The 24,456-nt window shown below is 41.1% G+C and overlaps 1 protein-coding gene across 1 annotated transcript in view; it reads right to left on the bottom strand.

Annotated features, from left to right (window-relative positions):
- Nucleotides 1-15,327: 15,327 nt before the first annotated feature.
- The window catches only part of POLD3 (DNA polymerase delta 3, accessory subunit), a 63,751-nt gene continuing 54,622 nt past the window's right edge, over nt 15,328-24,456 (bottom strand). The window contains exons 10-12 of the mRNA XM_081098729.1: nt 23,118-23,230; nt 21,913-21,991; nt 15,328-16,614 (exon numbers count right to left, since the gene is read on the bottom strand). Coding sequence (XP_080954855.1) covers nt 16,412-16,614; nt 21,913-21,991; nt 23,118-23,230 — 395 coding nt within the window. The 3' untranslated portion in view covers nt 15,328-16,411. The remainder of the gene's footprint in view (nt 16,615-21,912; nt 21,992-23,117; nt 23,231-24,456) is intronic.

The following is a 24,456-nucleotide window of genomic DNA, read 5'->3' as shown; positions in this document are numbered from 1 at the left end:
GCGGTGGTAAGTCCTCTGACCTCCCTGGGCCTGTCTTCTCATCTGAAAAGGAGGTAAAATCTGGGCGACCTGCCTCGGACAGGCCCGTGAGGAGGGGCTCCCGCTTCCCCTCCTGTCTGTGCTGGTGAGCTCTCTGTAACAATAGGAGCTGCCCTGGTTGGCTTCCCGTTGCCTTTAGAATGACAGAATCCTAAGGTTCTCGACATGGTTGGTCCCCTTACTACACGCTCTCTCAGTGCCGTCTGCAGATCCCTGGTGAGGCCCATCGCAGTGGTCCTTACACACCTATTCACGCCATCATTTATTTGGTTGCCTCTCCCTTTCAAAGCCCCATGAGGGCAGGTTCTGTTTCTGGCTTGTCCCTGACTGTATTTTTAGGGCTTGGCAGAGTGCCCAGTGCAGAGACATGAGGTACTCTGTTAAATGAATGAAGGAGTATCAGAGATAAAGATGGAAAGCCTTCATTTCACAATTGACAAAAACTAAGGCTCAGAGTCGAGAAATGACTTTTCTGTGACCACATGGCCAGTTAGTAGAAGAAACTGTTTTAGAATTCATTCATTCATTCATTCACTCATTAAATATTTTCTAAGCATCTACTGTGCTCCAGGCACTGTCTGGAGATAGCTGCTGGAGCTCAAATGATGGCCAAGACCATGGCCCTGACCTCCTAGAACTTACTCTGTGGTGGAGATGGCCAATGAGCACTTACCACCAGCTCAGGTACTGGATATCTGTGAAGAAAGAGGGGTTCTGAAGACAAGATCACACAACCAGTGAGTTCTCATACCCATGTTTTCTGCTTCAAAGTGCAAGGCTCTTTCCACTACACCACGCTCCTGCCCTGAGTAAACAAACAAAACCATCATTTATGAGCTTCCCTCAGCGGCCTGTGTGTGTGCCCGGTGGGGTGAAGCCCTCATGCTGTTCATGAAAAAGGGCCAACATCAGCAGCAGCAGCAGCTGACTGGCTTCCCCGCGAAAGCAGGTGTCACAGTGTTCGCCAGCCTGGCCTCTGCTCTCTTGAAACTTCACATCTGGCGCCCAAAGAGAGAGGGCGTGTGTTTAAATAAGACGGCTATTGACCAAGCAAACCAAGGAGCGTTGGAGTTGGCCGGCCTCTGGGAATGATGCAAACCACAAGGGGACGGTCCTCAGGAGGCGACCAGAGAAAACAGATGGCCTCCAACTGCAGGCGTGACTCGCGCCGGAGCACCCAGACATCACCGGGGGAGCGAGAGGAGGCCTCCGCCGCCGGAGATCTGTTTGTTTTTGCATTTACAAAGGCGCCCTCTGATGCCTGTGCTTGGGGAAACAGAATGTCCACTCAGACCACTGGCTTGCCTCTGAACTGTTTGAAGTAGGAACGTGGTTGAAACAAGAGTGTAGAACGTGTGCAAAATGACACAGCAGCCCGCCCCGAAGGGATGGTGCTGGTGGGTCAAAGGGGGCGGCATGAACTGGACAGGTGACCAGAAGCACAGTGATGCCCACCGGGACGCTGGGTCGATCAGCACTCCCTCCTCACGTTGTCTTGGCATCCGTTTTAATAGCCTAGTGTGTTGTCTGTAACATTAAGTGGACCCTCTAATAAAGAATACTTGAAAAAAAATAAATGAAGGCTGACAACTCGTTCTTCTCACGTGGGTAAGATTAAAGCCCAAGGAACTGCTTTGAAAATGATAATATTATTTACTGACCAATCACTCTGCACCGGGCACTTTGTATTTATTATCGCTAATCCTCACAGAAATCTTCAGGTAGATACTGCCTTCATCTTCCAGATGAGCAAACTGAGGCTGTTTCAGGTTAAGTGACTTTTTACAAGTCACACAGGCTGTCCAACTCTAACGTCCAAGTACGTTCTACAGAACCGAGAAGCGGCAACCCCTCGCCTAATAGCGAAGAGTGACTGCCGCTGGCTGCTCTCTGCTTCTAACGTTTTACAGGCCGGGAGGCCAGCCAACCCCCACTGAGAGCTACGCGCAGTTTTATGTAAGGGTTGGGGGCTTCATGCAGGAGATTCGGGACAGCGGTTCCCTTATTTTAGGGGCGAGCTTTTTGCAGCAGAAAACGTACTGCTTGAGAAGCGTGTCATTATACAGTCCCAGGTATAATGGCTGTTTAGCGAGTGCACCCTGATGATGGCATGCAAGACTGTTTACTGCACTCCACACCCGTGGAAAAGAACCCACGTCAAGAACAGATGACGACAGGACACTCGCCGTCTGCCCCTTGAATCTGAGCTCTACCATGTGCTCCTTAGCTGGGCAGCCTCTCTGCCAGCCAGCCTCCTAGTTCACAAAATTGGGCTGACAGCTACATCTCACAAAATTGTTAAGATTAAGTGACATAAAGCACATGAGAGCACCTGGCATGGACGAGGTGGACAATAAATATGACTTGGGGTGAATTCAGTTGGCCAGTCTGGGACTCTGGGTCATTTTAGCCCAGAGAATTCCAGGGAGATGCAGTCAGCTCCAGGTCTAAATCAGAGTGTGTTTGTGCGTCAGAGAGTGGCCTCTACGTATCCTTAGTGGAGCTGTGGAACCAATCCCATCTCCATGGTTTAACCAGGACCATGGCTCAGGCAAGAGCCAGAGGATTTCCAAGCATGAGATGACCCAGCAGACATCCTGAGTTTCCGGGGGAATCAAAGGAATCGTTTGCCTCAAACTGAACTAAATCCAACTCCATATTATTTTCTTCTGCTTATTCTAGCTCAAGATGCAGGTACAATTGGACTCTTGGGGACTTATATCCTACGTCATACCCATCTCTCTTCAGGCTACAAAGGGTGATTTTTCAAATGTACAAATCTGACATTATAATTCTTCAGTGGCTTCCTAGCAAGCATGTCAAACTCGCGGCCAGTGGGCCACATGCCTTGTTTATTTAAATGAGGAATATGGCCCGCCGGCCGGCCGGCTGCGAGTTTGACATGCTTGCTAAGCTGCTTAGCTAAGACCTCTGTGATCTGGGCCCTTCCTACGTATTTGGCCCCATAACCCACTATGCTACCTCTCACCAAACGGCTTATAACTCTAAACACTCCATGATTTTTCTTGTGCCTCTTATGTTGTATGTCCCATTCCTTCCGCCTGGGATTACCTTCAGTTTGCCATTTGGCAGATTCCTGTGCTCAAGACCTGCATTTAAGCATGTCCTCCTCTGTGAATCCTTCATCCCCAAGCAGTCGCAGACAACTCTTCCCTGGGCCCACATTGACTTGTGGGTCCAGACCTCCTCTAACAGAGAAGGAAGGACATGGTACAATAGAGAAACACCAATATAGGCTTTAAGTCAGAAAGCCTAGCATTCAAATTCTGGCTCTCCCTCCCGGCCAGCAGGAACACCAGCCAGAGGAAAGTCTTATTCTCCAGCCTAATGTATAGCCACTGGCGTGGCTTCCTTTATGTCAGTGTTTCTCAACCTGTGGGTGGCGACCCCTTTGGCGGTTGAACGACCCTTTCACAGGGGTCGCCTAAGACCATCCTGCAGATCAGATATTTACATTACGATTCATAACAATAGCAACATTACAGTTATGAAGTAGCAACGAAAATAATTTTATGGTTGGGTCACAACATGAGGAACTGTATTTAAAGGGCCAGAAGGTTGAGAACCACTGCTTTATGTGAAGGTAGATGCGGGGGTTCACAGCCAAAAGATTCAGGATCTGAACCACTGGCAAGATCATCCCGATCTGGGATCGGCAATTTTAAATGTGTAATTCATTTTACTCCTTTTGTTCCAACTTCCATGCTTGATTACAAACCCATCAGACAGGGAGTCAGCTTCCTATACAGGTTTGCTAATCATAATCATTCCAGTATTCTAGTTCCTCCAATTTTTCATTATAAATGTATTATTAAAAATAAATACATCTCACCTCTGGGAAAATCATTTAAACTCTCTGACCCTCCCTGTTTTCATTTGTAAATGAAAAATGTGACGTTTAGAGAAAATGCATTTAGGTACCTAGCACACGTTTTGGCCCATGGTAAGCACCCATCAATATTATATTACTACTATAGCACATTATAATGATTTGTCTATGTCTTCCCTCCACCAGACAGTAAATTCCTCAAGGACAAGAACTTCATCTCTGTATCCCCAGCGTCTAACACAACAGTGCTGAGTACATAGTAAACTTATCCAAAAAAATCTTTCGTACATGAACACGCACATGACCGTCAGTCCCTAGAAGGTGAGGACTTGTCATGTGCTTCTCTTATACCTTTCACAGCAGCCGCTGTGGTTCTTGGGCAAATCGGTAAGCATTCATTCAAAGCAGCTTCTGAGTGGACCAACATCTCTCTTCCTTGGGAGTTGCTAATCGGTGGAAAAGTCACATGGTGTCAATGAAATCTGAAGACCTAGGAGCTAGGCCCTGGCTCACTTCCTGACTGTGAGATGTCGGGTTAAACAACCTAGACTAGTGTTGTGCAAAATGGATGACGGAAATTCTTATGGGATGAAATAAGATGAAGTAAAGCACCATGTAAATAAAGGTAGGGCAGCCCTGGCCAGTGTGGCTCAGTTGGTTGGAGTGTCATCCCATACACCAAAAGGTAGTGGGTTTAATTCCTGGTCAGGGCACATACCCAGGTTGCAAATTTGATCCCTGGTCGGGGTGCATGTGGGAGGCAACTGATCGATGTTTCTCTCTCATGTTGATGTTTTTCTCTCCCCCACCCCCCGCTTCCTCTCTCTAAAGTCAATTTAAAAATAAAATCAAAGCAAGGCATAACTACCTTTTGAAATATTCCTTATCTTGTGAGCCTGCAGCATGGCTTAAATAGGAAAAAGAAATGCCAAATTTCCTCTTGCTTTTCTTACAAAGGCTAAGTCAAAGACAAGAACAAGAACTCGAGAAGTTTTTCCAAGGAAAAACATTGTTCTTGATTTAAATTAAAACCAATTAAATGGATTACGTAGGAAACTATGCTCTATTTAGAAGCGTTTCCTGGTGATATAAAATTAATCAGAAAACTTTATTTTATTCTAGCCTCTCTTTAAATTCTTCTTAACATTTATTAGTCTACTTACCTAACTTTGTGATTTACTAAGTATGGTATACTGAACATAATTGAAGCTTTGTTTATAGATTTCAAGACCACTTGGCAGGGAAACTGTAGAGAAGACAAGCAGATGAGTGGTTGAGTTAGATAAATATTAAGATTGCTTTAAAATCTGACAATCTGAGATCTGCACAACTAGTTGTACTTGTGCTTATAAACACAGACATGAATCACCATTGAGCAATATGGAAGTGTGAAATAATACACAGCCAAGAGCACTATAGCAGGCACTGAAGCCAAATTGTCAAGATTTATATCTTCCTGGCTCTGCTGCTGGCTAACTCTATGACCTTGAACAAGTTACTTCTTGGCCTCAGTTTCCTCATGTGTAAAATGGGAATAAAAGAACCTATCTTATAGGATTGTTTTGAGGATTAAGAGTTAATACATCTAACAGACTTGGAACAGTGCCGGGTACATAGTTGGTGAGCAAAAAATGTGAGCTATTCTGCTCTGTTTTAGCTTACCATATGTCAAAATACTAGGGGCTGCCCATGCCGTGTTTCATTAAAGCCTTAAAACAACCCTACAAGGTGGGTGCTAGCTCATTACAAAGGTGAAGAAACCGAGGTTCTCAGAGTACTTACAGGTTTGCATCCAGAGCTCCCTGAACCCCAAACCCTGTGTTGTTTCCATCCCCGCACCCTGCTTGCCCAGTATGCTATAGTTGTAGAGGGTGTACATATAGGAGTTGAATTTATGCTAATAAATCTTATAAGGTACCCTTTAGGATTTTCCTTGGTACCTGCTTGTTGTTTTGTTTTGTTTCTTGGTTTTTGGTCAATATTCTCATTCTTAAGGAAGGATGGACATCATTAAGGGTTCACTTACTCACGGTTTACTTACACCACAACTGTGTAAATGGTGAGTGACATTCAAACAGCTAATAAAACACACTCAAATGCTGGACCTTCCTCAGCCTGTGTCTTGCTTTAAATCCTTCGTTGCTCTTTGCACAGGACTATAAAGTTTTGCCCATTATTATTATCCCAGTTCTTCCTGAAAAATTAAGTCCCTCGTCTACCCCTTACCTAAGCATCTTCTCAACTGCTCTTCAGTGGGTACGTCTTGTCGCTCCAAAACGGTAACCTCTGAGCTCTTGCAATCCCTCAAGCATCTTATCCGGGACTACACATAGCTAGCTTTCAGCAACTGCTTGACACTTTGGATTTGGATGATCCAAAGCAGATACTAAACGACGTGGTTTTTCCCTTCTTCAAGAGCATTCCAGTGAAAGATATAAAACAAGAATCTTGAGAAAGAAAGCCTAAAAGGCCAAGAAGGAAGTTAAAGAAGGACTAGCCATGAACAACTTTAGTAAAAAAAATAAATAAATAAAAATAAAGGAGAAGGAGATGGAGCAGAAGAGAAGCGAAGGTGAGGCCTCGAGAAACAAGGAGTCTGGCAAGAGCACACGAGAAAAGAGAGGGGAGAGGGGAGGGGAGGGGAGCTAGGCAGTATTTAGCATTTGAAATGGAAGCGAAGTCGAGAGTTAAGGTGGGTTTGGATCAGAAGCCTGACCAAGCTTCTCTGGCTAAAGTGCCTGGGTGGCCATCTGTGGGTGGCCCACACTTAGGAAAAACAACAACAAAAAACACAGACTGGACACCGACACAAGTGGCGAGAAGTGTCATGCCGCAGGGAGTGGCAAGCGTCCATCCGCAATGCAGTCATTGGGGTACAATGTGCCCTTCAGAGAGGGCATGGTGACAGCAGGGGCTAATTTACGGAGCTGCCAGGGCAATAACTCAGCGAGCAACACCGCCTCCTCACAACAAAACGAGGCAGCCCCAGAATGTCTCCTGGTGGTAAAAGCGGCATTGCAGCACAGCGAGATCCCGGAACCAATGAAAGGAGACAAGTTTACCAAAAGGAGTCTTGACACAGAGTACGTTTCTGGCAAATGCATTATGCACTCATTCTACTCAGGTCCTGGGGAAAGTATTTCGTTTCCTTATATGGCCCTGCTCTTCAGCTCTCTCCTGTATAATAACTAATGTCTTCTTAGAGGAACGAAGATAGAAAAGGAGCGGAGCTGTTCCACGCGCTCCCTCTCCCCCCGCCCCCACCGTTTGTTCCAGGGAGGTGGGTAGGGGCTCCTATCACAGAGTGCAGAGAACGACTAGCTTTTAAAATCACTTTTTTAAAACAAATTATTTCTGCTGGAGAAATCTGTTGATGGGGGGAAACAAAGCAAATACTGCAATTGTCTAAACTGGCTGCCAAGCAGCCTTATTTTAACCATGACATTTTGCTTTAATCCCATTTGAACTTTCATTTTAATACTACCAGAACTAAGATCCAGTGTGCGTGTGTGGGTAAAACACTCACAATATAGCACACAAAGTCAAAATGCCAGCTGTCACTCTGTTAAAATATTTTTTTTTTTCCTTTTTACCCATTCTCCCACCCCCTCCCTTTGGGCAACCATCAGCTTGTCCTCTGTATCTATGGGTTTCTTTCTGTTTTGTATGTTCGTTTGTTTTGTGTTTTGCTTTAGATTCCACCTATAAGTGGTATGTGGTATTTGTCTTTCTTTGTCTGACTTATTTCACTTAGCATAATATCCTTTAGGGCCACCATGTTGCAAATGGCAAAATCTCATTCTTTTGTATTGTTGAGTAGAATTCCGTTGTAGATATGTAGCACATCTATTTATCCATTCATCTATCAATAGACACTTAGGTTGCTTCCAGATCTCAGCTATTGTGAATGATGCTGCAATGACCATAGGGGTGCACATATCTTTTCGAATTAATGTTTTTGCTTTCTTCCAGTGAATACCCAGAAGTGGAATTGGTGGATCACATGACAGCTCTATTTTTAATTTTTTGAGGAATCTTTATATTGTTTCCCAAAGTGGCTGTACCAATTTACCATCCCTTTTCTCTATATCTTCACCAGTACTTATTTGTTGATTTTTTTATTGTAGCCACTCTGATAGCCATCTTGATGTTGAACATTTTTTCATCTGTCGGCCATCTGCATGTCCTCTTTGGAGAAATGTCTACTCAGGACCTCTACCCATTTTATAATTGGATTTTTTTGGTGTTAAATTGCACGAGTTCCTTATATACTTTGGATATTAAACCCTTATCGAATTTTCATTGGAAAATATCTTCTTCCATTCAGTAGGTTGTCTTTGTTTTGTTGATGGTTTCCTTTGTTGTGCAAAATTTTTTAGTTTGATGTAATCCCATTTGCTTATTTGTGCTTTTGTTTCCTTTGGAGGGAAGGAGACATATCCAAAAAGATACTGCTAAGACCAACGTAAAAGAGTTACTGCCCATGTTTTCTTCTAGGAGTTTTAAGGTTTCAGGTCTTATATTTAAGCCTTTAACCCATTTTGAGTTTATTTTTGTATATGGTGCAAGAAAATGGTCCACTTTTTTTTTTTTACATGGATCTGTCCAGTTTCCCAACACCACTTATTGAAGAGCCTGTCTTTACCCCATTGTATATCTTTACCTCTTTTGTCTTAGATTAACTGACCATATGGATTTTTTTCTGAGCTCTTGTTCCATGAAAAGGTTGTATATACAACGTGGCCCCCAAATGCCAACGGAGCCAAGAGACCAAAGAATGAGGCAGAGAAGTCCAGCTTGTTGGTTAATGAGTTTAATAGGAGATTTACTTACAGAAATGCAGTCCTGGGTAGCAGCAAGTCTTTCAAATCTCCATGTCTTTTACCCCCTAGACCACCCATTTTTATTCCCATTCAGATATGAACCCATGAGCTAGGAAAGGAATATGTAGGTGATCAAGGGAAACAGAGAGTGGATAGTGGGAAGCTCCAGCACCAAGGTGAGCTAAGAGTTAGATAACTTCAGGGGCGTCTTGGCCCAGAGGAAGCATCAATGGAAATTCCATGATTAACCCAAAGCCTCTGTATACAATCCAGAGTCCACCCAGGGGATGTGGAGGGGTTCAAAGAAACTGGTTCATTCACTCACAAATTAAGCTGGTGGATTAGCTTCAAGATGGCGTCAGTTCTGTCAGCAGAGCTCTGTAGTCTATTCCATTGATCTATATGTCTGTTTTTATTCCAGTACCATACTGGATATGTTTTGATTATTGTAGCTTTATAATACAGTTTGGAATTGGGGAGCATGATACCTCCCAAGTTCTTTCTCAAGTTTTCTTTGCCTATACAGGGCCTTTTGTGGTTCTATGTACATTTTAATATTAGTTGTTCTAGTTATAAGAATGCCATTGGTATTTTAATAGGTATTGCATTGCATCTATACTTTGCTTTAGGTAATAAAAATATTTTAATATTAATCCTTCCTATCCATGAGCATGGTATATCCTTCCATTTATATGTATCCTCTTCAATTTCTTTTTCAATATCTTACGTCTTTCATCTCTTTGGTTAAATTTATTCCTAGGTAATTTATAATTTTTGATGATGCAGTTGTAAATGGGATTTTTAAAAATTTCTTCTTCTGATCATTGGTATTGATGTATAAAAATGTAACTGATTTCTGAATATTAATTTTGTATCCTGCTGCTTTACTGAATTATTAGTCCTAATAGTTTATTGGTGGAGTCTGTTGTATATATAGAATCATCTTATCTGCAAATTATGAGTTTTACTTCTTCCTTTCCAATTTGGATACTATTTACTTACTTCCTTATTTATTGTCTGATTGCTGTGGCTAGTAACATCCAAAACTATGTTAAATAGAAGTGGTGATAGTGGGTATACCTGGTTTGTTCCTGGCCTTAGAGAAGCTTTCAATTTTTCACCATTGAATATATTAGCTGTGTTTGTCATTTATAGCCTTTATTCTGTTATGTTCCTTCTATAACTACCTTTTTAAGAGTTTTTATCATAAAAGGATTTTGAAATATGTCACAAGTTTTTTCTGCATATGTTAAGATTATATAATTTCTATCCTTGAGTTTGTTGATTTGATGTATCATGTTAATTGATTTATATCAGATGTTGAGCCATCCTGTGTCCCTGGAATAAATTCCACTTGGGCATGGTATATAACCCTTTTAATGTATTGTTAAATCCAGTTTGCTAATATTTTGTTGAGAATTTATGCATCTATGTTCATTAAGAATTTTGGCCTGTAATTTTTTTTTATCATAATGCCTTCATCTGGTTTTGGAATCAGGGTAATAACTGGCCTCATAAAATGAGTTTGGTAGCCTTAGCACCTTTCAAGTTTTTGGAATAGTTTAGGAAGAATAGAAATTAAGTCTTCTTTGAATATTTGGTAAAATTTACCTGTGAAGCCATCTGGTCCAAGACTTTTGTTTGTTGAGAGTTTTGTGTGTGCGTTTTATTTTCACTAATTCAATTCCGTTAATAGCTATTGGTCTTTTCAGATTCTGTTTCTTCCTGAGTCAGTCTTGGAAGATTGTATATGTTTAGGAATTCATTCATGTCCATTTCTTGTTGTCCTATTTGTTGGCATAATATTGTTCAAAGTATTTTCTTATCCTTTGTATTTCTGTGTGTCAGTTGTCATTTCTTCTCTTTCATTTCTGAGTTTATTTGGATCCCCCCCTTTTTTTCTTGTTGAGTGTGGCTAAAGGTTTATCAATTTTGTTTCTCTTTTCAAAGAAGCAGCTCTTGGTTTTATTGATCCTTTCTATTGTTGTTGTTTTTTAAGACTCTATTTATTTCCACTTTTATATTTATTATTTCCTTCCTTATACTCACTTTGGGCTTTGTTCTTCTACTTTCAGTTCCTTTAAGGTTAGATTGTTTGAGGTTTTTGTTGTTATTGTTATTTCTTGAGGTAGGCCTGCTATGACTTTTCCTCTTAAACTGTTTTGGCCATGTCCCATAAATTTTGAGTCACTGTGTTTTTATTTTCATTTGTTTCAAGGTGTCTTTTGATTTCTTCCTTGATCTCATTGTTAACACATTCATTGTTTAGTAGAATGTTTTTTAGCTTCCACATTGTTTTCTAATTTTCTGAAAAAATGATTTCTAGTTTTATATGATTATAATCAGAGAACATGCTTGATATCATTTCAATCTTCTTTACTAAGATTTGTTTTCTGTCCTAATATGTGGTCTATCCTGGAAAATGTTCCATGTGCACTTGAAAAGAATATATACTCTGCTGCTTTGTGTGAAATGCTCTAAAAATATCAATTAAATTCATCTGGTCTAGTGTGTCATTTAAGGCTGCTCTTTCCTTGTTGATTTTCTGTCTGGAAGATCTATCCATTGATGTCAATGGGTTGTTAAAGTCCCCTACTATTGTTGTCAATCCCTTCCTTTATGTCTATCAATATATGCTTTATATATTTAGGTGCTCTTACATTGTGTACATAAATGTTTACAAGAGTTATATCCTCTTGTTGATGTCTTTATCATTATGAAATGCTCTTCGTTGTCTCTTGTTACAGCTTGGTCTCCAGAAGCTCTCTATCTCACTCAGCCACAATCCCTGCTGGTTTCCACAGCCATTTTTGTGGGGACTTCTCTTCCTGGCATAGAGTTGTGGTCTAGGGAGACAGGTCTGGGACTGGGAAGCCTTGCTCCTCTCGGGGGATCTCCACAGCTGAGATACACCTCCTGCTTCTTAGCCACCACACCATAGGTATGGGACCTGCCTGTTTCATGTCTCTGCCCCTCCCACCAGTCTTTACATAGCCTTTTCCTTATATCCTTTGTTACAGAAATTCCGTTCAGCTAGTATTTAGGTAGTTCTCAATGGTGTTCTGTAATTTAGTTGTAATTTTGATGTGGTCATTGGAGGAGACAACACAGCTTTTACCTACTCCACCACCGTCACCAGAAATTATCTATTTATCTTTAACTTTTACTACAGTATGTCTTGGTGTAATTTTGGATTCATCTATTTGGACCTCTCATGCTTCCTGGACCTGGATGACCGTTTCCTTCCCCAGGTTAGAAAAGTTTCCAGCCATTATTTCTTCAAATCAACTTCCTGCTCCTTTATCTTTCTTCTCCTTCTGGGAATCCCTATAAATGCAAGTGTTTGTGTGCTTGATGTTGTCCCAGAGCTTCCTTAAATTATCATTTTTTTGAAAAGAAAAAAAAGGTACTTATATTTTGCTGACTTAATTGGTTGATTTCCATTAGTCTGTCTTCCAGGTCACTGATTCTTTTATCTGTATTAGCTAATCTGTTGTTTATTCCTTCTAGAGTATTTTTCATTTCAGTTACTGCATTCTTTAGGTCTGCTTGGTTCTTTATTAACTCTGTTGTTTTCCCTAAATTCCTCTATTCCACTCTCAAATTTGGTGAGCATTCTCATAATCATTTAAGCCTTTGTCAAGCAAATTATTTCCATTTCATTAGGGCTTCCCTGTCCCCATTCCTCCTGCCCTGGGGATTTTTCCTCCTTTTTTTCACTTGAGAACTATTCTTCTATCTTCTCATTTTGACTTCCTATGTTAATTTCTGTCATTCAAACAAAATAGTTATCTTTCCCAGTCTTGAAAAACTGGCCTTGTGTAGAAGTGATCTCTACGTCAGTAGTTTTGACAGGCAGGTTGGAGCCAAGAGGGGGCCTATGCAACTGGTGCACCAGCCTATTGGGCTGCAGTTCCTTCAGGTGTGGAGATTGGGTGCATGTAATAATGTATTGATCCTGCTTGTTCCCTTTGTTCAGAGACAAAATGTGTTTGGACAATGTGGCTGGGAATGCACTGTGGCAGTCTTACAGGGCTACTGTACCTGGAGAGAGCTCCTGCTCACTCTATGAAAGTAGAAAGGAAGTAAGCAATGATGCTCACCAGCACTTCGGCTAATGGAGATTTTCCACAGATCCTGGAGAACTACATCTCCCCAGTCTTCTCTATAAGGCATCTCTCATTTGTTGTGAAGTGATCTTGTGTAGAAGCAACATCTGTGTGGACTGTGTGCCAGGTAGTTATGGCAGGCTGGTTGCAGCCAGGCAGATGCTTACTGTGCATGGGTGTTTGCTTGCCCAGCTGGAGCAGCTCTGGGCAGAGAGACCATGTGCATGTGGTGACATCTGGTTGATCCTGCTTGTTCCGTTTGGGCCAAATGGATTCTGAGCAGTGTGGTTGGGAACGTGCTACAACTATCTTGCAGGTATGCCAGAGCACCTGGATAGAGTTCCTGCTCACTCTACCAAGGTGGAGGAGGATGTCAACAATGGCGCTCACCAGCTCCTCCAATCCTGTAGAGCTCCAGTGGTTACCCAGCCTTCTCTACTTGGTTTCTTAATTCATTTTTTTGTGCAGAAGGTGTTCAATCAGTCTTCAGTTGTCTCTCAGGAGGAACTGCTCTCTATATAGGTATACATTTCAGGTACTCGTGAAGAGGGAGCAAGTTCAGTGTCCTCCTATGCCACCGCCATCTTGTACCTGTCCCAGTTGTCACTCTTAAATGAGAATCAACTTGTTACTCCTTAAAATTCTTTACTTGGAATCATATTTTTCAAACGAAATCCAGACTCCTTAGCAGGAACCCCAACTTCATTTCTCAATAGGTTTTCTCCCGATTCCTAAATTCAACAGTCCATTTCCCCCCCAAAGCCATACTCCTCTGCCTGAGAAATCCTTTTAGAGTCTTTGCTTGGTAAAATCCTACTCATCTTTCAAAAAACTGCTTGGCTTCTCTCCCCTAGGAAGACTTCCTCCACACCTCCTCTCCTATGAGCTCTCAGAGGACCCTGTGCTAACTTGTCGCTGCACTCACCACATTATTTTATATTACTGGCTTATCTTTTCCACTAGTGAGGACAGGGGCAAATCTACGATTCTATTATATCCTCTAGTAGCCAGGTCAGAGGCCTGACACAGAGTAGACACCCAATAAATGTTTTAATGAATAGTAAATACAGCCATCTATAAATCTCACTTTCTTTCAATTGGAAAATATCCAATTTCTCTAAAACCTTTCCAAAATCAGACCATTGTGTTCCCCCTTTGACCACATTTATAGCCAGAATGATGACTCTGAAAGACTAACATCTGGGTCATATCCTTGATAACATTTCAGAGTTAGGAGCTAAATGCATCATTTATGACATCAGGAAGGAAGCCACCATTAGTAGAGCACCTATGTGCTGCCATTGTACACTAAGTGTATACTATACATTATTTCAGTCTTGACAATTCATGGTAAGTCTTTTTAGCTTTTCTGGTAAAGAACCTGAGGCTTAGGAATTTGCCCAAAGTCACACAGCTAGCAAGTAAGGAAGCCAAACTAATACAATGTGCAAGATCAGGACTAAATTTTCTTCTAAATGAACTAAAAAAATGAGTTTGGCTGGAACTAAGATTTCCCACAGGGCTGAAAAAATGATGAAGGCAGCAAATAACTTGCCCATCTCAGACTATGGGTATGCAATTTTTAACAATATAAACTAAAAAACAGCCTTGTTCCTGTTCAGTTTAAATAACTGCACACTGTTGCCATCCTGTCAAATAACAGACTCATCAGACATTCAGTTTGAACTATTTTAAAACAACTTCTCAAATTTATTGAACTCATGGGATAATATGGTAGAGTTTTGTGTAAAAAAAAAAAAAAAAAAGCCACCACTTACTAAATCTTGCAGACAGCTCAGAGGTTAGGCAGCATGTTGGGCACAGTAATCACAGGATCACTATCACAGAATCTGCATTTTCCTTTTAACCAGCACCAGAGGTTTCCAACTCTAAGTTTAGTTTACTACAGATCTCAGCATAACAACAACAACAACAAAGACTGAGTTGATTTTTTCTTTACTTCAATTTAGAAAAATGACCAGAGGCAATGACAAAAATATCCATTTAAACGGGATCCCTCTCTAGAAATTTTTTGTAAAGGTCCAGGCTTTCCCTCTTTCTCTCCATCCTTCTGGATTTAAAAAAGGAGAGGTTGGAATATGTCATCCTTTACTCAGCTTGCTACACAAAGCCTCTGCCTTTACAAGTCCTAGGTGTAATGCCAGGACTCATCCCCCAAACCTCTGGGCTTAATCAAGTCCATGGGTGCCTGGCTAGAGAGCCCTCGGTGACTCCTGCTCAAGAAACTGCTCTTAATCCAAGGTCCCTCACAATACTGACTTTAAACAGTAGATGGCTGACTGCTCACTTAGGACACACACCGGGCCAAGATGGAAAGAAGTCAGACATCCCTTGTCTCGTCGCAATGAATCACACCAGCAGCCACGCCTGTGCTTCCTTCCCAGAGCCCACTGCAGCCACTGCCACACCACCTCATCCACTGAGCTCACTGTGCAGCCAGAATGGAAGCTGTCAAAAGTTATCACTGCAATAGATGACTTTCCTTAAGTAACAAATGAAAATATTTTATTTAATAGCAGTTTAGTCCTACTAACAACTCAGTCTCTCCATCTCTTTTGGGGGAACCTGGACTTTTAGGCAAACGGGAGGGTTAAACATACAGAGGAGCAACATCTGTATAATGTGTGCTTTTATCTCTTCCTCATGACCTTGGGAAATTCTTGTTTCTGAACATTCAGTTTCCTCAAGAAGAAATTTTACTTAACTGTTACATACTGCATGTGGGAAGGGACAGAGGGGAGGATACAAAAATCATAAGAACAGTGTAAAGTGCGCGCTGTGTCAGCAACAGGACCTTCCTCTAATGCTGTCAATGCTGACTCTAAGTAATTTCTGGTGGAGTTGAATACATCGTTATGTTTCTATTTGCACTCCGCCTGAGGCTTTGCCCTAACCACTAATTGCGAATGAAGGTCTAGAGAGCTTTTGTGAAACGGGTAAAACACTAGTGAGCTGGTACGCAGCCAGGTGTCAGTGTACTTTATAATGGAGGAGAAGAGGATTACAGGGAGATTTCTGTTTCAGCCTCAGTCCAACCACGATGTAAAAGACTTACAGAACACGGCTTCACACAGAACTGTGTTAGTGGGGAAGGGATGATAAGGGGAGTGGTAAACACATCCAGTAAAATTCAGGGATAAAAAAAATACCCACACAAGTCCATGGAATACAAAGGAACACAGGAACACTCCCTGAGCCGTAGTGCATCAGGGCACAAGGTAGGTCGGGTGCAGTGGATTAGCCACTAAATGGCTTCAGTGATAATGATAATTCTGAAACCTGTTCCATTTTTTTTTTTTTTTTTGAGAAATTCTTCTCCTGGACAGGTCAAAGATTGTGCTTTAAAAATGCCACTAGAAGGTAACAGCTTTTTAAATATTCTTTTGCCTCTTGCTTCCAGGTGATTTCTTTTTGGTTAAAAGCCAGTAGTATAAACCTTTCAAGATGGAAGAACAGTCTTCTGACATAGATGAGGTGAGGCGCTGGATGAACTTACACAGTAAGTGAGAGTCTGTATATCTTGGTCGTCTCCCTGACCATCCACATCTCTGACCTACAGAGATAGCAGTTCATTTCCTCTGGAAGAAGCCAGTAATGGACACTTGTCTATTGGCTTTGCCCAGAGCAGCAGTCCCTTTCTTGGGGCCCTTTCGTTCCTCTTTGGGTTCTTTTTTCACAGTCATTGCTGGGGGTCTGTGTATGGAAGATGTCTTCATCTTAAGTTCTTCTTCACTATCTGTGCAGGATTCACTCTCGAAGACTTTTTCAGTCACTGGTAGAATAAGGGGGAAAAAATGAAACATGAGTGGGCTGAGTCATTTAGAATACTATTCTATCAAAAGAATGAGAAGTCTTGTTCACCCAGATCCCCCCCCCCCCCCCCCGAACACTCTGATCAAGGAAGGTGTGCTCATCTACCACCAAAGTTTCCTCCCACTGGGAGATCAGATCCAGCCTCAGGTAGCAAGTATGTGGCATCTTGAGATCACAGTCTCTAGTTGGGGTTCAGAATCAATACTCACCCTTATTCCCTCACTGCTATGTCCCATATCTTTATTTATTTAAATATATTTTTATTGATTTTAGAGAGGAAGGGAGAGAGAGAAACATCAATGAGAGAGATCATTGATTGCCTGCCTCCTGCACATCCCCCACTGGGGATCAAGCCCACAACCCAGGCATGTGCCCTGACCAGGAATCAAATGGCAGCCTCCTGGTTCATAGGCCTACTTTCAACACTGCGCCAGGCAGGGCTGTCCGAGGCCTTCATCATTTGACTGCCCCAGTCCTGCTTTTGGGTCTTGCTTGATTTCCTGAGCTTTCAGTGGTGCTTGCCTCTTTCCACTGATCATTTTCCTCGTCTTAATCTCTGCTCTATTTGCCAGTTTTGATCCTGTCTAGTCTCTGACTAGCTCTATCCTGATGTCACTCATTCTCTGCACATCCTAAGTACAGCGAATTTGAGATTAGTTCAACTGTTCAGTTCTTGGTTTTGAATGACTACTAATTAACCCAAGATTTATGTGGTCTAAGTTTACATCATAAAGAGAACTGTCCCAAGCAAATTCTATCAGATGACAAACTTGATAGTTTTTTTTTAAATATATTTTTTATTGTTTTTTTATAGAGAGGAAGGGAGAGGGATAGAGAGTTAGAAACATCGATGAGAGAGAAACATTGATCAGCCGCCTCCTGCACACCTCCTACTGGGTATGTGCCCGCAACCAAGGTACATGCCCTTGACCGGAATCGAACCTGGGACCTTTCAGTCCACAGGCCGATGCTCTATCCACTGAGCCAAACCGGTTAGGGCAAAACTTGATAGTTTTACGGAAGGTCTAGAATGAAGGTACAATGAGAACCACAGTTACCAATTCTCTTACTCCCTATCAGCCAAAGGCATATTTTACTTTTCCCCCTGCCAATAAAACTCAATGAAACCTGCCTAATGAAAAGCATTATACTAGTGAACAGACATTATAAGAAAGCCCCAAAGGGCACAGACCATATCGCAGAATTGATGAGGTGTCTCTCTAATATTATTGCAATGTATATACCAATACAAGAAACAGAGCAATGCCACCTTCCTGTGACTTTAGAGAGCTGAAGCAGCTGTATAACCAATGTCATCTAAATTCTTCCTCAGCCTTCCTGGTTGCAGCAAATGGTAGAAAAACATTTTTTCTTAGCTGACTAGAATAACCCAATATACATAATAAAAGCTCAGGTGATTAAAGTGAAAGGTATTTTTTCCCATTTAAGAACAATGATAGTTTTAAGCTTGTAATTACTGATCATTTCTAATAAAATATATTAGTCACATTGTTCTACAGGCATAAGCATTGGAATCAACATATCTATGTTCTAATTCCTAGTCTGCCATTTATACAATTTCAAACTTCAACGTGCATCAGAATCACCGGGAGGGCTGTTAAAACACAGGCTGCTGGACTCTGTTTCCAGAGTTTCACATTCAGCAGGTCTGGGGACCTCGTCTTGAGAGTCACTTCCCTTTCCTTCCATTAAGTGGGAATAACACTGCCTCAGAACGTACAGGTGCACGTAGTAATCTTTGGTAAGCACCCTTCAATGCTATTTCCTCCCTCGCAGTGGGCTATGCTGGTGGTCAACTGGCTACTCCTTCACTTTATTCCCTCTGATGTCATTAAGGTTGCATAATTAACAGTCCCTTCCCCAAGAGTTGCCAGGATTTGTCATTACTTTCAAAAGCCCAGAATTTACTTTGCTGCCTCCTGCCAACTTAGAGGCTAAAAACACTGATAAGCGTTAAATACGTATTAAGTGTTCTCAAAGGCCTTCCTACTCAACTTTGTTCCACAGACAAGAGGGCATTAGAAACTCCCATGAGCTCATTAGAAATGCAGAATCTCAGGTTCTACTGAATCAGAATCTGAATTTTAGCAAGGTTTCAAGTCATGCATCTACTCAAAGTTTGAGAAATGTTGCTCTAAAATACTTAGGGAATTTCCTTGATAAACCTATTAGTTCAGCAATTACAATCCCATAACACCATCCCCATCTTGTACACAACTTCAAAAGCATTATGTAACTAGGTTACTGGAACAAAATTAGAAGCTGTTATGTATTTACTCAGCATCTCCAAGTCTGAAGAGCATCTATACAGAGAGAAGAAACAACTTACTAATTGCTCCTTCATAAGCTATATTCTGTATTCAAATGGCAGCATGTCTACAATATTAAGCTCCAGCATCAATTAGCTCATTATTTCACTACTTATTAATGAAACCACTGGTTGTCTCATTGCCAATTTTGCACAAGAGATTGCTTGGGGGTGGGGGTTAAAAACCAGTCAGGGCAACACACTGAGTATACCTTATGAGCTAAAAGGAACATTTTCTATACTCAAAGCTGTAGCTACTTCAAACTACAGGACAAAAGGGATTTTAAGTTAAAAATACAGGATCTTTATTTTAGCTGAATAACAGGCCATTTTTCTCAGATACCATTTAAAAAGTCCCGGTTTGAAAAAAATTAAAAGGCCCATTTTGCATGGGTTAAACATCAGAATTCTTTTCAATCAACTGTTTTGCTTTAGAAATTCACCTTGTCCAGAAGTCCACTACAAACTTATCAGTCCCTGCAGCAAACCCACAGACCAACCCTGATCAAGCACAGGACAGGGCAGGCCACTGTGCCGATACATCTGAAACAGTCTGAGCGGAGAGAGGAAAGCAGAACTCCTTTGTTGGTAACGGAAGCCAAGATTCATTAGGTTGAACTTGGACTAAAAACCTTAAAAAAAAAAAAACACCAAAAACAAACAAAAAACACCAAACTGCTATGTGAGCATAGTTTTCATTGTTGCATCCAAGGCTCTTAAAAGTCTTGTCTGGAGACAAGACTGCACAAAGGTCCACATCCCATAACTGGCCAAACTTGAGTACAGTTTTTGAACAAAACACAATAGGTAATTAGCCACAAATTCCCAATGAACACTCACAAAGATTTGACATTTTTATTTTGGAGTAGAAGGAGAAAGAAACTAGCACTGATGCTTTTGTCCTCTTATAATTAAAAGAAATTTAACAGAAAATACATATATTACCACTAACAGTTAAACTAAGAAGCTTGAAAATGCACTATTAGAAGACTCAAAACAAAAAAGACTATACTCCAAGTTCAGAATCCACAGGCTCACAATAAATCTGGCCCTGCAAAGACAGAATTTGCACATGTGAGGAATTTTATTCCCCAATCACCGGCTACCATTAAAATGTCAGAGGTCTTTTCAAAGGAATGGGAGGTGGGACATAATGAAAACTGGTTCACAATTTATGTCCTCACTAGTTTTAACAACCACAATGCCTAGGAAAAACTGATTCTTCAGCCAATCAATATTTTTGAGACAAAAATTTGAACAAGAATAAAAGTAAAAAAAAAAAAAAAAAAAAAGGAAAAAATACTTCTCTAGGAGAACCAAGCTGTGGCAGGTGCCACAGAAGAGAAGAAACAACAATTATGGGCTAATCCAACTAACAACAGGTTTAAGAGGCTCACCCATAACTCTTTCAAGTATAGAAATATAGTACTAGGATCTGAGCATCCCATCAGGCCAAATCCTAAAAGCCCCACAGAAGTCTGGTTCAATTGTGGAAAAGGTACAACAAGCTGAAACATGGCCGAAGGATAAGCCAATGACTCAAAGCCTGAATTCTTTTCTTAAAATTGAAGTACACCACTGTATACTGTAAAATGATAACCACTGTAGGTTTAGTTAGTAGGTGGCATCCATTATGTCATATAGGTAAACAAAAAGAGAAAGCAAAAGTTATTTCTTTGTGAAGAAAACTTCAGGTACATTCTTAACTTTCATATACATCATACAACAGTGTTAACAGTATCATCATACTGTACATACATCCCTAGTACTTACTTATCCTGTAAGTAGAAGTTTGTGCCTTTAACCAACTTTTTCCTATTCCCCCTGCCTCTGGTAACCACAAATCTGATTACTTTGTCTGAGTTGTTTCTTTAGGTTCCACATGTAAAAGAGATCATTCAGTATTTGTCTTTCTCTGTCTGATTTATGGTTAGCACAATACCCTCAAGGTCCATCCATGTTGTCACACATGGCAGGATTTCTTCATGTTTTTTTAATACACATATTTTTAATGATTTCAGAGAGGAAAGGAGAGACAGAAACATCAATGATGAATCATTGATCAGCTCCCTCCTACACACCCTGTGCTGGGGATCGAAGCCCACAACCCTTGACTGTTCAGTCCACAGGCTGATGCTCTATCCACTGAGCCAAACAAGTTAGGGCTTCATGTTTTTTATATGGCTGAATAATATTCTGTACACACACACACACCCCAACTTCATTCATTCATTCATTCATTCATTCATTCATTCATTCATTCATTCGTCAATGGATACTTAGGTTTTTCAAAGCCTAAATTCTGTTCCCCTCTAGCCCTCCATAAAAAGCACATTCTTTTACCCAGCATGGCTTACAAACAGGAAATATTAAGGAAGTGAATTGGAAGAGTCAAACCTCTATGAAAAACAAATGGAACAAAATACCAAAGACTCATGACACTCTCTTCAGTCTAATCATCTGTAGAAGCTTCTTTTCCACTGTTCAAATGTATAAAACGACCATTCTAAAAAAACCAATGTTTCTCAACATCAATGATAACATCTTAAACTGGTATTGTAATTTCCATCTCGAAAGTGTTTTTAGATATATTACCTCACCTGAATCTTCACAATAACCCACATGTAGGCAAAATGGAAAATTTACCTCCATTCCATAGATCAAGAAATTCCCCACCAGAGGTGACAACTTTCATCCAAGATCTCAAAGCTTATTTTTATAGTGTATGGTCCAGACAAGACCAGGTGTTCTACCTTTACTTGTAGTGGTCTCATACCATGCTATTCCAAGTGTGGGCCACAGACAGGCAGCACCACCGGGGGTGAGTCACATGCACACTCAAGTTTGAGGCACGCTGCTCTATGAAGGATCATGGTGCCTATCCGTGGTAATAACTACCTGTGAATTTAAACCCAAAATGTTTCTTACCTATGCAGCCTTCCTCATCCACAAAGGTTTTAGATTTCATCACCCGCTTTCGTTTTCTTTTGTTTTCTCCACTTAAGCTCTGAAAGATCAGAGGTTATAACATTAAGGTGACCAATAAAACTACAAAGAAAAACAGAAGTTTAATTTATAACAAGCAACCTCCAATATTCCATGATGGTAAGCTGAACGAGGAATTCTACACATTTCCTGTTAGAGGACCAGCCCTACCACACAGACAAGTTATGGTAATTGTATGTGCAGGCTTGATGTTTCATTGTTCATGAGAAGAAAAGTAACATATTGAGCAAAAATCTGAGTTCATTCAGCAACATACTTTTGTTGAGCAGTGCAGGCACCATGGGTTAAAAAGACCAATAATACAAGAACCTTAATGGAGAAGACAGACAGGAAAATAGACCATTCTGATAAAGGCATTACTGGAGGGCCGAGGCAGGTATTATGGGAGCACACAGGGAAGGCCCCTAAACAGACCAGAGATTTCCACGACATCTGCCCCTGCTGTAGATACTTGCTATTTCAGCCTTGACACTGTAACATAGGCCTGTCTAATTTAGTCTCAAACTGGTATTTTACTTTCCTTTATCTCCACTGGTCTTTAATCCCATATGCTCTTCAGCTAATGAAGGAATCAATGCAAAATTTAAATGACCGTCTTAATAAAATGAATTCAGGAAAAATGATAGACATAAAGGAAAAAGAAACTTGACAGCACCCATCTTCTCAACTCTTCATTATTTACACCGACAGATGCAGACAAGATGCGGCTAGAGATCACTATAAACTACACTTCCCCATTTGCTGCCGGCTTTTCTCATCCAGCCCTTTTCCGGAAGAGTAACCAACATGCACAAGCTGTGTGTTCTATCTTCCACACACTTTGCTCTGATGCAGGCAAGACCTCATTTTGCACAGTTCCAACGGGAGTTGGGTAGCACAGCAGCCCTGATGCTGGAGGTCATGGAAAACAAAGAGCTCCCTCTGAAACTTTGACCTACAGCTGAAATCTCATGTCAAGTGAGAAGACATATTACCCTGTCTTCTTACAACCTATAGGAAGGAATGAGACAAGAGCCATCTACTGGCACTTGTGAAGTATACAGCAGAGGACAGATTTAACACAGCAGTTTTAGGCCCTTGGGAGAAAAAGAACACATGGAAAGGTAGCCATCCCAGTAAAGCTGTACCTTGACAGAAGGAGGCTCTGGCTCAGTCTTCGTCGCTGGTTCAGGAGGTGGAGATGCAGGAGGCGGTGGGGATGGTGACTCGGCTTCATAAACCCCAGGAGAATCTGGTAGGACTGAAATGATGAAACAAGCTTAGGTAAGAGAACTACAGGCACTATCTGGTACGTCGCCTTCTCCACTGGCTCCGTTTCCATATCCAGCAAAGGACATTTTGCAGGCAGTAATTCATGACAACCAAGGACTCTGCAGTTACATATCTCTACACAAATATATCCTTAAAAAATACATATTTTATACAAAGAAAATTAGAGAATCAAGAATCATTAGAGCTGGAATGTACCTTAGAGATGATCTTAGCTAAATCTTATTTTACAGATATGTCAGGTATGAAGTTGTTTTATAAATATCCGCTGATCACCTCCTATGAGTCATGTATATCACACTGTTTCACTTTATCCTCACAACAATCCTGAGACAAATATTATTATTCACACATTAGAATTGAGTAAACAGAGGTTCAGAGAGGTTAGTTAGACAAGGTCACGAGCTTATAACTGAGGCAGAAGGTTTTAAAGCAAGTCCATCTGATTTCTCAACCTTACTACTCCAACTATCCCATGCTGCCTCACCATTCAGGACCAGACATTTTCTCTTAAGATCAAGTAAGTGGAGATCATCTCAGATCATACCCAGGTCCCATGCCAGAATCTTTGTGACTGTGGTCTGAGGATTCTTTGCAATCACTTGAGATGTTTGTTAGACTAAAACTTTCCAGCTGATGTTAAGAGCATAAACTTGGGGGGCGGGGGAGGGGGTTCATCTTTGAAATGATTACAATTAGAGCTCTAACAACTAAGACCTGCTTATTATGCTGTATGGCAGGTGTGGGCAACATCTGACCCATGGCTATATAAGGCCTACGAAATTATTTGGTCTGGCCCCGCCAAGGTAATAGGGGTGAGTTAATTAAATGTTTGACCCAATATAGCAGGCTAATTTTTAAGTTGATAATTTTATATGGCCCACAAATTATGTTATAAATATCCAACTGGTCCTTGGCAAAAAAAAAAAAGTGCCCCACCCCTGCTGTATAGGAACTATTTCTAGTGATGGGGCCAGTTTTGCTATACTAAGAACACTTTTCTGAAAGAAACATTGCTAAAGAAGTGATATCACCGAGAGGAGAGCGCCACCAGGAGGATCCCATCATTTCCAAATAGTTCCAAAAATAGTGGTCTTAGAAGGCCCATGAGAGGGGAAGTGAAAATCCTCAGCTGACCTATTGCTTAATCACCACAAAGAAATTGCTGGTCAAGGGCCTGGGTAGCTGCTTAGCCAC

Source organism: Myotis nattereri (assembly GCF_964212035.1).
Source record: "Myotis nattereri genome assembly, chromosome: 9".
NCBI lineage: Eukaryota > Metazoa > Chordata > Mammalia > Chiroptera > Vespertilionidae > Myotis > Myotis nattereri.
This window is presented reverse-complemented; position numbering and strand designations above follow the sequence as displayed.